This window comes from Mytilus edulis, chromosome 3 (genome assembly GCF_963676685.1).
Source record: "Mytilus edulis chromosome 3, xbMytEdul2.2, whole genome shotgun sequence".
NCBI classification, from domain to species: Eukaryota; Metazoa; Mollusca; class Bivalvia; order Mytilida; family Mytilidae; genus Mytilus; species Mytilus edulis.
This window is the reverse complement of record NC_092346.1, coordinates 27,378,760-27,392,059: the sequence shown is the minus strand read 5'-3', so window position 1 is coordinate 27,392,059 and position 13,300 is coordinate 27,378,760. Positions and strand designations below refer to the sequence as shown.

The 13,300-nt window shown below is 31.5% G+C and overlaps 1 protein-coding gene across 8 annotated transcripts in view; it reads left to right on the top strand.

Annotated features, from left to right (window-relative positions):
* Nucleotides 1-12,940, top strand: part of LOC139516124 (kinesin-like protein KIF26B) — a 122,258-nt gene extending 109,318 nt beyond the window's left edge. For all 8 annotated transcript variants that reach the window (XM_071305990.1, XM_071305988.1, XM_071305986.1 and 5 more), the window contains 5 exons: nucleotides 1,326-1,470; nucleotides 5,962-6,124; nucleotides 6,602-8,987; nucleotides 10,682-10,863; nucleotides 11,449-12,940. In XM_071305990.1, coding sequence (XP_071162091.1) covers nucleotides 1,326-1,470; nucleotides 5,962-6,124; nucleotides 6,602-8,987; nucleotides 10,682-10,863; nucleotides 11,449-11,568 — 2,996 coding nt within the window. In that variant the 3' untranslated portion in view covers nucleotides 11,569-12,940. The remainder of the gene's footprint in view (nucleotides 1-1,325; nucleotides 1,471-5,961; nucleotides 6,125-6,601; nucleotides 8,988-10,681; nucleotides 10,864-11,448) is intronic.
* Nucleotides 12,941-13,300: the final 360 nt, after the last annotated feature.

Below are 13,300 nucleotides of genomic sequence, written 5' to 3'. Positions count from 1 at the left end.
AACTAATTAGAAAGCTCTATTTACTTGTGAGAATAACTCCTACAGTTTTTTCTCGTTACACACAGTAAAATAGCGGAAGACTTTTTACGATTTATATTATAGATATAGTTTTCACACAGAGTCATTTCTTTAGATAACTTTGACAAATGTTAGGTTGGTTATGTAATAAGAGATTACGATACTTGTAAAGTAAAAAGCTTCACATTGTCAACAATTGTCAAATGACTTGATGCTTATTTAATGCTTGTATGATTGATGTACGGTATCATTTGCATAAATCAATATTCCGGTCAATCAAGAATTCATTTATAACAGTATTTCTGGGTGTCACACAATTTATCCTGTTGCTTGCTATTGACAAACTCGATCAGAATTCTCCCGCTGATAAAACCTATTTTTTTGTCCAAATGTTACTGACATTCTTGATGAACTTGCGAATAATTGCTTTAGATATATACAATCAAATTTACAGTTTACTTGTGTAGTAATCGTAGAAAATGAAGGCTGCAAGAATCGTTCATTCTCATAACAAATTATGTTTGTCATCGGAATACCAAAAGCCTTCGACTGACGTTAAAATTCTATACCTATTATTCCTATGTGAGTGTTTCCAAATCAAATATAATACTAGCAATGCCAATCACGAAATCCTCTCATCTAGAAACAAATTGAATTTTGAAATGTTGAATTGTGGGTAAATTGACCTGTTGCTTCATGTTTTGATCATAAGATCTAGCCGGTTGCGTTATATTTGATTGTTCATTAAAAATTTACGAACCATAAAGAAGGTGGTATTGTCGTGTGAATACTCTTTAAAGATACAAAACCCTGGGAAATATGATTAAAAATATTGTTGAATGCCAGTGATGTTTGTCTTTAATAAGTCTAATGTCAGACTGATATTTTTTATAAAAATAACTTATTCCCTCGTTGTAATTTTACACGATGTAATCAGAACGAAGTACTTCTATACAAATATAAAAGCAGAATCAAAATTTCAGGCACGTATTGTTGATAATTGACGAAATCCTCTTCATTTGGCAGTCTTGATTACACTTTCTGTTTCTGAGAATGTTCCAGGAACTTTAAGAATTGAGTAATAACAGAATTAAGTCATGTTTTTAGTTTTCTAATTGAAACAATGTCTGAGATGAAATGTAGATCCGTGGATTTTGTCAGGTCTTTAACTAGATCTGTCATGATTAAGACATATTATTATTGTCACAATTTCGCCGTCTGCTAAACAATGTTAAATTTATGATGGAAGTTTTCATTGTCAATGGAAACAAAAGTTGTTTTAACACAATGCTTCTTTTTTTTTTCAGTTGCTGGTGGCAGGAGTCGGTTACATTTGATTGACCTTGGAAGTCCTTCGAGGGGCAAAGACCCCAATGACACGTGCCTAAATTTACCTGCCCTTGGAAATGTCATCATGGCTTTACTGAACGGGCAAAGACATGTTCCTAACAGGTAACAATTGTAAATTGAATGCGTATTAAAAGGAGAGAAAAAAAAATCCTAAGGATTTATGTTTTTTTTACAGCAGAAGACATTGCTCAGTTACCCAATTTTTATCTAACAAGTGATTAAAGGCTATTTGATTAGGCATTTTCAGGTGATTTATGTAGATGAGGACTATCAGAGTTTAATATCCTGAAAATTTCAGTTTTCAAATTCTACCAGTTGACCACTTGCAAAATATGGATAATAGAATGGTGATCTGTGCTGTTACATTTTTATAGCAACATTTGGGATCTGGAACATGTCATATAAAACTTTTGCTCTGCTTAATGATTTATTAATTGTTGGTTGCTTAATGTCCAGTGGCAAATATTTCATGCATATTCAGGACAATCTCTGCCTAATAAAAACACCTTTTAGTCACATAATAGTTCTATTTAAATTATTGTTTACAATCCTTGTCAGGTATTTTTTTCATATTATATTTCACACTGAAAGTTTTCTGTGTGAGCCATTTCCTCTGAATAAAGTCTTTCAATAATTTCGCAATTAATTTATGGGAAAATGCAAGTACTTGAACTTTTGAACATTTTTTTCTCATTTAGAAAATATTGGAAATGTTTCTTTTTATGCATTAAGTTATACAGTCACAATATCCGTAACTGTCAATTTCTTTTGTTATATGACTTTTTTTCCCTCCTAATCAGAGTAGGTCTGCTCAACAGAAGTAATAAATGTTTTTGACACGGCCATTAAAAGTAATAAAGTCCCAGTTTCTAATTTCACAAATTGTTATACATGAAATTGTAAATTCCGTTGGAATCCAAAAGTGTTATGGAGGATAACCTTTTATATGATTTATATGGCATAGATTTTTATGAATCATCTCGGGAGATGGTATAAAATATGATTGTGCAATGATTAGAGAAAGTGATTGAGGGATGAAGAATGGACTTCGTATTGATCTCCGCGTCCTCAACTGTTATTATTCGTACATTCTGATCCTTTCCCTGACAAATGTGGAATTTTTATAGATACCGTTATTTGATAATTCTTAAAATTGATCCTGTATCCATTAGTTGAAACAGCAGAAAGTTATAAATTACGCTTACATGCTCGTTTAGATGGGATCCATGACTTCATAACGACTGTGAAAAATTACGAAAATTGTTTTAAAAAAAATGATGAGAAATTTGATAGTATGTTTTTGAAATATTATAATATTTTCTTAGGAAAAAAAGCATAATGATAATATTTTGTGTTATTATATGTCAGTTTTAAATGAAAGTCATTCTACAAGTTAATCAAGATGAAGAGTTATCTAACCTACATCTTGTAACAATAGGTTTCTTATCTTAGTTTGCATTTCATTACCTTCTATCCTAATTATGATATAAGCAAAGATTATGGAAAAATATCTGGAACAAATGATATTAATTATATTTTAGAACATAAACACAATTAGTGTCAGCGACTATAACTATTTGAGTCAATATGATTCAGTGCTGTTATTCAACTGTTATAATTTGAATCAACAGCTTCTTGTTGTTTCTTTATTTTGAAGTGATTATTTCCAAGTGATCTTTATCATAGGTGGTGTAAAAAAATAATTAGTGATACTTCTAAATAACTTAATCATATTTAAGAGGGTATTAAGTTTCTTTGCTTGTCCTGGATTAAATAAACGCTGAAGTAAGCCAAAAAATCAAACTCTCTATATTTGTATTAGGTAAAACAGGACATCATAATTTAATCTAAATAACTTTCTCAAATTCAAGGGGGCATTTTTGCAATTTTGCTTGTCGGGATTAAGAAAAGTTGATGTAAGCGAAAACACCATTCAAAAAATTTGAACCAAAACTCTACTTTTTTTATAGTTTACAAAAAGCCTTTAGGGGACAGACCCTGACTGGGGAATGCCAGCACTTTCCACCCTTTTAATTCCCATTTGTTTGTTATATATCAAACAGCATATGTTGCTTCAAAGAGTAGAAAGATTTATAGCACTATGGCATGTGTTTATTAAATATATCTAAAACATGTTGAAAGTTTTATGATTATACATACCGATGAATACTTTTAGCTAAGTAGTGATATCATTATTAAATTAATTTATCTTGTCTGGTTCTAATCCTACTGTATAAACAGAGAATTAATTCATTACACACTTTTTTGTAATTTTTTTTAAAATAAACTTTGGTTATGAAAAATCAAATTGGGTGTTTCAGGTATTCGTGAGGTCTTTGAACACAACCCAAAACTTAATAAAATCTGGTATTTTTTTTAACGTTTTTTTATACTTAAGACGAGATAGAAGCTACAGATAAATCGCTTAATTAATATCGCAGAGAAAAAAACACAATTAATAATGGTAATGGCTTATTTTTTGTGGATATAAAAACTCTTAATGAAGAAAAGTTTGTGATCAGAGGTTCTCTGGGATGTATGTAATATTTACCAGATGTCCGTCTAGAAAATATATATCTCTTCATTATTTTGTTATTATATTGATGATCGTTAGAAACATTCAGATGGGAAGTGTTCATTTGGGGTAGATCCAAGTCACATTTGTTGAGATTTGGTCAAATCTACCGTAAAGTGTTTATTTGAAAAAGGTCCAAGTAACATTTTAAAGGTGACTCGGTCATCATATGTGAACATGGAGATATTCAACTCTGTGGAAATAATAAGACGGCAAACTGTTGACCTGGTCAGTTTGATAATTTTTTTTGGCCAGAAAAAAATTAAAACATGTGTTTATGCTAAAATACATTTAAAAAAGAATTGGTGCCAAATTTTTATCAAGTTTCCGCAAAAAGAATGTTTTACTAGTGCTAGTACAAAAATAGCCAAAAAAAATTTCAAAAGAGAATAAAAGGCCAGTTATGTTAGCAGAAACACATGTTTATTTTTTTATGGCTTCGGTGTTCAATAAGCTTATTTCAAGTAATTTCAAGTTAAATGCAATTAATTTCCTATGTGAATGTGAAAACAGTATTCATCTCACTGCAGAGAAACAATACTTGATACCAATTAAAAGAATGTTTACTTTGAAGACAAACCTCTCATGAAAATATTTGATCTTTTGATATATGTGTTAGCATACAATTTAATGCTAGAATTGATTTCAAAGTAATTTAAACATCACTATGTTTTGAAAAATAAAAGTCTTTCAAGTTGGTTACGCTTTTGAAATTTCATCCAAGTTTTAATAAGAGGTTCTTCATTCCAAGGATAAAACCAAAACTATTTGAACATAATTAGGTATTTTAGTGAATTTTCCATGTTATTTCAGTAATTTAATAATATGCAGTAGCAGCTGCAGGCCTACCCACATTTGTGTAATATTGTTTGGTTTCAAAGAAAATAACACATGCTACAAGTTATGTAATATTGTAAAGTGTTGACTCTATGACCAGTTATATTACACATTAAGGTGAGAAACATTGAATTACTGGGGAGATTAGGGTTAACATGTGACTTGGGAAAAATGTTTACAAATACCATGTAGGAATATTAAAATTCATGAAAATATAACTAGTAAGTAATTTTTAAGGCAACATAAATTCAATTTAAGTAATAATTCATATTTTTTTATTTGTAAACATTATGCTTGTGGTTTTTGTTTCTTTGTTCATCTTTTGTTAAGTTTTTTGTATTCTTGAGAAATGTGTTTGTTTTTGGATCAATTCATGCCAACATTCTAAAAACAGCAACTATGTTCCAGACATATTTATGGTCTGTTTAAAATTTGTAGTCTAAACTTGTGAAAAAAAAATTATTTTGAATTACTAGTAAAATCATACCAGTTAAAATACAGATCAATAAATTATGATAAACTTCAATCTTCCATTTTATAAAAATAATCAGATTTGTGATAATTCCACATAAAATAGGGTGGGTCCTCAAATTTATGATAGCTAATATGACATTGATACTAAAATGCAGATTTCCATTATCAACTAAACCAGTACATCATAAAGCAAATTCATGGTTATATATTGCAATAAGAAAAAATGTCATAACAGCTAATATACCTTTTATTATCAAATATCTCATGGAACATCATTTGACTATGTGTACATCAGACAGTGGCGGATCCAGGGGGGGGGGGGGGGGGGTCGGGGGTGTGCACCCCCCCTTTATTTTTGCCGATCAATGCATTTGTATCGGGACATGTTTTGCACCCCCCCCCCCCCCCCCCCCTGCACCCCCCCTTTGCCCTGGGTTAGCACCCCCCCTTTCGAAAAATTCCTGCATCCGCCCCTGTCAGAAATTCTCATGTGTTTTGTTGTACTTCAAGGACAGCTACTAAACTTGTGTTAAAAACTTGTCATAATATGGACAGCTTGTAACGCATAGAACACTGAAACTGCCAGGTTCACTGTGTTTTATGAGCCAACTTTACAAAGATACTTAATAGTTAATTGTTTAACCAGCATAATGAAAATCAAAATTTGCAAATCTCGTGTTAACTATCTTATTTTTGTATTTTTTCAGGGATAGTAAAGTAGCACAACTTTTGAAAGACTCCCTAGGAAATATTTCATGTCGAGCATGTATGATAGCTCATGTTTCTTCATCAGTACATAACTACAATGAAACATTACAAGTCATACAATTAGGGGCCAGAATACACAGAATGAGACGAAGAAAAACCAGAGTAAGTTGAAACATTTGGTCATTTGCTTAATCACTAATATTTTCTCCTTACTTTTTTTTTTTTTTTTTTAAAGACTTTCACAAGCATTTATTACATGACAAAATGTTGAATATCACAATTAGAAAGATAGCACAAAGTATGAACAGCCTTATAATGAAAGCTGTGTTTTACCATTTATTTAAGATTACGTTACAAAATAAGTGCATACTCCCCAATCAGGTAAGGGGAGACAATACAATCATCTCATGTATGCTTGTAAGAGATTAGACATTTTTTTCAATATTACACATGTTACGCTATTATATGCCAATTTTTAACTCTGTATATTTACTACTTAATACAATATATGATAAAAGATGTATGATTTTCATATCAACTAGTTGACTAAACAATTATTAATATTTTTAATTTTTTTAAAAAGATTAATAATGAAAAATGAAATGATGTATAAGTAATATTAACCTATATTTTTTTCAGTTTTCTGGAACAAGTTCTGATGACAGTTCTACAGATGAAAGTCGATTACGGCGACCCTTAAGAGGATTTCGAATGGGAACATTAAGGGAAGACATGGTATATTCATCTTCTTTATCCGACCCAGATTACACGTCCAGTAGTGAACAGTCATGTGATACCGCCATTTATCTCGGTCCTAACGGACTTTCATTAAGTGACAGGGAAGTAACTGACAATGAGGGACCACCTCGCTCTGTACCTCGAACAAATCCACGACTACCACGTCGACCAAGTGGATCAAGGTCATCAGGGGATGAAGGCTCAGCCTCTGATAGTGGAAGGAGTAATATTACTGAGTTGAGATATTATCACAACATGAATAAGTTACCGATGAGATCGTCAGAAAGTCCAGAAGTTTTGTCTCCGCCATTGTCGCCAACTCTGGGACTTGTTCATGTTCCAAAGAAAAGTAATATCAGAACAAGGTTGTCAAGTTCAAAGGAGGATAAAAATCGACAAGTTAATCCACCGAAGGATATAAAAGGCGAACAATGGATTGACGGACCAGGTGCAAATGTTAAAAAACGACCCGAACAATGGATAGATGGACCGGAAGCTGTTTTCAAGAAACAAGATAAACAAGAACCAAAGAAACATCTTTTCAACCCTAAAATGAATGCTGAAGAACAGTGGGTTGATGGTCCACGGGAAATGTGTACAGGGTCACATGCTAGCAAGTCTGGTAAATCTGATCCCAAGCACAGCAAGGCTAAATCAAAATTAGAAAGACCAGACAGCACAGCCAGTGCAGAAAGTAGTTCTTCTTTAACACCTCAGGTGTCAAATTCAAGACCAACAAGTATAAACGATTCAGATAATAATGTGAAACCATTTGTGAGAGACTGGGTAGAAAATTTACAAATAGAAGCTGAAATCGAGGCTACAGCTGAAGCTAAATACAGGAGACCTAAACCTGAAAATAAAAAGAAAATGTCTGTGTCTACACCCAAACATTCACCTCGACACTCCCCTAAAAATTCACCAAGTTTGAAACGAAAAGAAGTAGTGGCACAAAATACTCTGACTAAGTCACAACTTCCGGCCCCAACAAGTACCACAAAACGTGTCACTGAGTGGTTACGATCAGTTTCATTGGAACAGGAGGAAAAATCAGAGGAAACAAAATGTAAACCTGCTGAACCTGAGGTTCAAAGTTCAGCAGACGCAGGTTGTCCCGATGAAATGGCAAATATTGCCGATATTAGTTTCGATAGTAGTGCTGACACAGGTGAATTCAGCACTGTTATTCAACATAACCGTGATTCAATCTATGAAATTCAGGTTGATGAACAATTAGAGCATAACTGTGGTACAAATGACGTGGCTGACGATGACACATTTAGTAACTTGTCCTGTAGTCATGATAACGAAGAAGAAACTGAATGTGATAAAACGGGTTTAGAAAGTGTTCAAGAAGAAATGATGAAGTCAGATCATACATGTTATGAATGTAATAAAAATCAAAATTTTGATTACGAAAGTATATATAAACTTGCACAGCCGTTGTCACGGAAACCTGATGGTGCGTCAAATCCAAATTTATCAAGTGATTTTGAACTGTATGGTAAAACGCCACCTAGTGAATATGTTATTAATAATGTTCAGTTTGTTTCTAGTCAAGAACAAAATTCTACCTCAGATGTGTTAAAAGACTTGTCTCTCAAGTATACCTTAGAGAGAGATACTTCGATCAGCAAGACTTCATCAAAATCTAAACCTCCGCTTCCACAAAAATCACTTTCACGATCGTCATCAGCAGCATCGAGTCCTGCCCAATCAAGAGACGCATGCAAATCTAATAAAACATCAACATCTTCAATACCCTTGTCTTGTACTAGTAAAACAAAAGAAAGGGTCCGTCAATTGTCATCCGATTCAAGTTCGGTACCAGTCAGTAGTAGCAGTCCGTCATCTGTGAGTAGTGCATCATCACCATCAACAAGTAGACTTCCTATTCTTTCAAATAGTAAGACGAAATCAAAAACGAAAAAAGGTGAAAAGGGTAAACTTCATAATGTGAGGATTAATGAGTTAAATGTTAGTCGGGGAACCGATTCAGACAGTGGTAATGATAGTGGAATCGTTTCTTACGAACGTAGCTTACTTTCTCCATATAGTACTGTGACGAAACCTCGGACACCTAGTCACTCAAGTAGTGGACATGGTAGTGATAATAGTAGCAATGTTAGTGCAGAGTTACGATCTCATTTAAAACTGGATAAAATTCACGGAGGGACGAGTAGTGGTTACGAGAGTATGTTGAGGGATAGTGAAGTGTCTGCCTCGTCGTCAACTCATGAAGATAGTAATAGTGAATCTTCAGAAGACAAGAAAAAACAGAAAAAAGGTAATAGAAATTGATATTATTTTAGCAGACGGTCACTCAAGATTAACTTCTTAGTCATTTTTGTTCCTTGTTCTTTTTGATTTGTGAAAGTATAGAAAAAGAGAGTTCTGTAGGAAAGAATTACACAAAGGCACAACTTCATACATCTACAAAACACATGCTCCTCAAAACATGTTACAAAGTGAATACCATATTTTCTTCCAAATTACAAGTACATGTAATAGATTTGCTATCTCAATGCTGAAAAAAATGACATATTTGAAACATGACATTTTTCAAGGTTTATGTTAGGACAAAATGTAGGAAGAGAGATTTTTGTGTTTTCAATTGGGAGAGCAAATGTCTGAAGAGAGTAAAATCTTGTAGAAAAAAGACAGCTTTATATTGAAATTAAATTTTGTTTTAAATCTTTCTCAAGAAGCCATGGAAAGCAATTTAAAAGAGCATTAAATTAATTTTATGTTGGCTATCATACAAAATTTGTTGCATATGATACATGTAATTTGTATAGTAAGCTTCATCACGTAACATCAAGGTCAAAACTTTTTGAAAGCCAGACAGATGCAGAAAATACATTGCGAGCATAAATATGAAAACGGATCATAAAGATATTTGATAAGCAGGCAGGATGTTATTACTTCTAAATAAAAGTGGAGTTGGCGGAGTTCAAATTCATTAATACAAAATTGTTTCCGTTACTTCCATTCATCAAATTGAAAAAGTGTAATTTCCACTTAAGAAATTTATTTTCGTGGTTACAAACAAATTGTAAAGATTTACTACTTGATAATATATATTTACATCCGTAATTTATGCAGAAAAATAATATACAGAAAATCTAATGATACAGATCAATTTTTAAAAAGCCGTAAACAGACCTATAATTCTTACGAATAACAGATAGTGATATATTATATCATTGATGTATATTTAAGTGACATTTTGTGTAAAAGATTTTTACTTATGATAAGGTCTTATTCATAAAACAGTACTTTGTACTGAACACGTACTTCAACTTGTCTGTAATTGAGAACAGAATACATTTTTCTTTAAGTCGCAACAATTTTTGTGGCCTGTAAAATTGTCAGAACATTGTTTTTTGAATTCAGTCATAGATTTTCATTCAAGAAATATATTTAAAATGTACTTTTGGTAGGCTGTTAAATTTCATGATGTTTATCACTCACCAAATGCACAAAAATAGATATCGCACAAAAGTACTTAGACCGTCTTTAGAACACATAAATTAAATATCAGAAACATAAAAATTCTCTTCAAATTATCTGTCTTGTAATTAAAATGACTTATTGAAGTTTATCAAGACAGTACTTCAGAATTAACATGTAAAAAATAAATGTTTAAAATCAGATAAGATATATCACAAGAAACTAAACTAAAGTTATGTAATAAGGGTTTAATTATCTAAAACTTTTTTACATGAATAAACATTTCTTACAGTATCCATGTTAATTAACATACACGATTAATTCTATTAGTTCAAACTGTCTTGTTCAAAACTCAGAAACATATAGGATACCAATAGAGGGGGGATAACTCTAGCAAATTAGAAAATTACAATGAAAATTGTCTGATGTTAGGTTTTTGTGAATTTACCCTTCTGTTTGCTATAAATTATTGATACGAATACATGGACACTTTCCTTATGATGATTTTACAAATTTTTATTTACCTAGGTTCAAGAAGAAGTCGATCTGCACCTGCTAGATCTGACAGTGAAGGGAAGAAAAGTCCCTCGTCAAAAGCCTGGGTTGATACACGACAAATACAGAAAATAAAAGAGGAACCATTTGAGATCAAATCATATAACATGGATGATGTTGAAAGATTGGGCAGACGAAGACAGGATGAATTACAGGTATGTATTTTTTGGTGAAAGTATTTGTGAAATTTAGGTATGGCCAATTTTCGAAGAATTTTGGAACATACTGAAATTTGAATATTAAAAAGTCTAAATTATCCATTCATACTTGCCAACTTTACCAATTTGTTAGGAATTTCTAACAATGAAAGGTGTTAGCCTAGCTGACTCTTAAAGTTCTCCATTTATATAAACTAAATTACAGTATTTTAAAGACGTTAACATGGTATTGGAACACATATTTCTCATTCAAAGCATAGTGTACAAAATTTGAAACCCTCTAAGAAATGCTTGTAAGATGTCTATATACAGTTTCAATAAAAACACTTCAAGTTGACATTAAAACCCCGGTAAAATTGAAATATTTGCCACTGGATGTTAAGCTACCTACAATCAATTAAAAGAAAAGGTAAACAAGTATTATTCATTTTTTGATAAAGATCATCATAGGAAGACATTATATTGTAATATGGGAATAGTGACTCACAAGAAAATGCTTCAATAAAATAGGCCATTTTAGTCACTTCCTAATGCATCAAGTTATGCACTGTGAGATTTAAACATTTTTGTCTTATTTTGTAGGACTCTGAAGTCAAACCAAAAGATCTGATATGTAAACATGAGGATCGGAACCAGTCATACTTTGATTGTAAATTTCTGATGTGTTTTTGTCGGAACAAACCCAAACAAACAGAGGTGTAACATTGTGTTCAGTTCAACTTGGTGCTTATTTTTAACTTTAGTGCTAAAAACATTACTTTGTATGCAATACAGATTTTGTATGCAATTTTTTCTACGTTTTTTTATTACCATTGGTAAAACTGAGCAGTGTGACTGCTTGGGTTTTATTTTACACAAGTTCATGCCTTTTTGTGATATTTTTTTGTTAAGACTGTACAATTTGCACGATTATGTTTTATTTTGGCGGAAAGTTTCATCAATATTGTGATTATATGTTTGTATAATATTTAAGATTGTTTTGCAATATATTTCATATTTTGTAAAGGGTATTTTCTTTTCTACCTGTAACTTTTTTAGATGATTAATTTCAAACATGAATTTGAAAATGATTCACGGTTAGATTGTCAACAAGATTTTAATATCATTATAATTTTTAGTGTTTAGTACAATTTTTTTTAGCAATATTTTCATTTATCATTTACTGCAAAAAAAAACATTGATATATGTTTTTCACACATTTTTGTCATATTTTTTAAGAAATATGTAAAAGTTTTAGATGTTTACATTTTAATTTTAACATTAATGACTTGGATAGTCAAACATCCATTTATTTATGTGTTTTTGATTTTGTTCTTAAAAAAAACTTTTAAATGTTGATATGTGCTGTGCATAAAATTTTGAAATGAAGTTTTCATTTGGTAGAAAATTTGTTAATGATAACCAACCCCCAGCATAGTAAATGCTTAAAATTATGTCCCTTTCCTGTTTGTTCACCAACTTATTTTTAGCTCATAGAGATATATGAATAATACCCTTTAAAATGTGCCTTTCCACTAGAATTCAGTATTATGGAATAGAGGCTTTACTAAAACTGTATTATAGATCTGGTTACATGTTTATAATATACTAAAACAATTTTTTTCTGGTTATTTTATATAAGATGGTTATCGGCTTTAGTTTTCTTGTATAAATTCAGCTACCTCGTATAATTCATATGTGTAGACATTTGAACAAAAAAATCAAAATGGTTGTTATAGAAAATTACAGCATTTTACTTTACAGAAAATAGCAAATCAAAATACTTTAGAAATAATTCTATAACATGAAATTTCAGAAAATGTTTATGTTAGTCAAAGGGAGATAATCCCAATTAATTTCTTTCTTTAACTTTTAATGTGTTCAACCACAGTGCTATGAAGAAATTTCCTCACATAAGAGACCTTAAATCTGTAGCAATAGCTTGTAACCATTGTAGTACATTTTGACCAGAAAGTTTGTACTGTATAGTTATATTTGATTTGACTGTACATTTTTGTATTCATTATTTATTTGTACAGTGTACTAGAGGTACTAGCATTGAAAGCCAAATTTAAAAAATATATTTGTAAACTGATTTTGTTGTTTGTTGTTATTTCAAGAATTTTCAATGTCCGAGCTGAAGTGTGCTAGATAGCATTTTCAAAAGTAAACATCAATACTTAGTGAGTGGTTAAAAGTGTCCTGAACAGTTGAAATTCAGCCAACAGAGTTTTAAATATATACGATTATGCTCTGGATTTTGCTCCTTGGCAGAGTCAAACTAGACTTAAAAATTTAAATTTGCTGGAAGCACCTGTCATGTAGGATTTGAGAGCAAAGACTTGTCTGCCTTTTCAGAATAATGTGTCATATAAAATAAGCTGTGGTATAACTGCCAACTCTCCATAAGAGACCAAATGACATAGAAATTAACAACTATAGGTAACTGTACAGT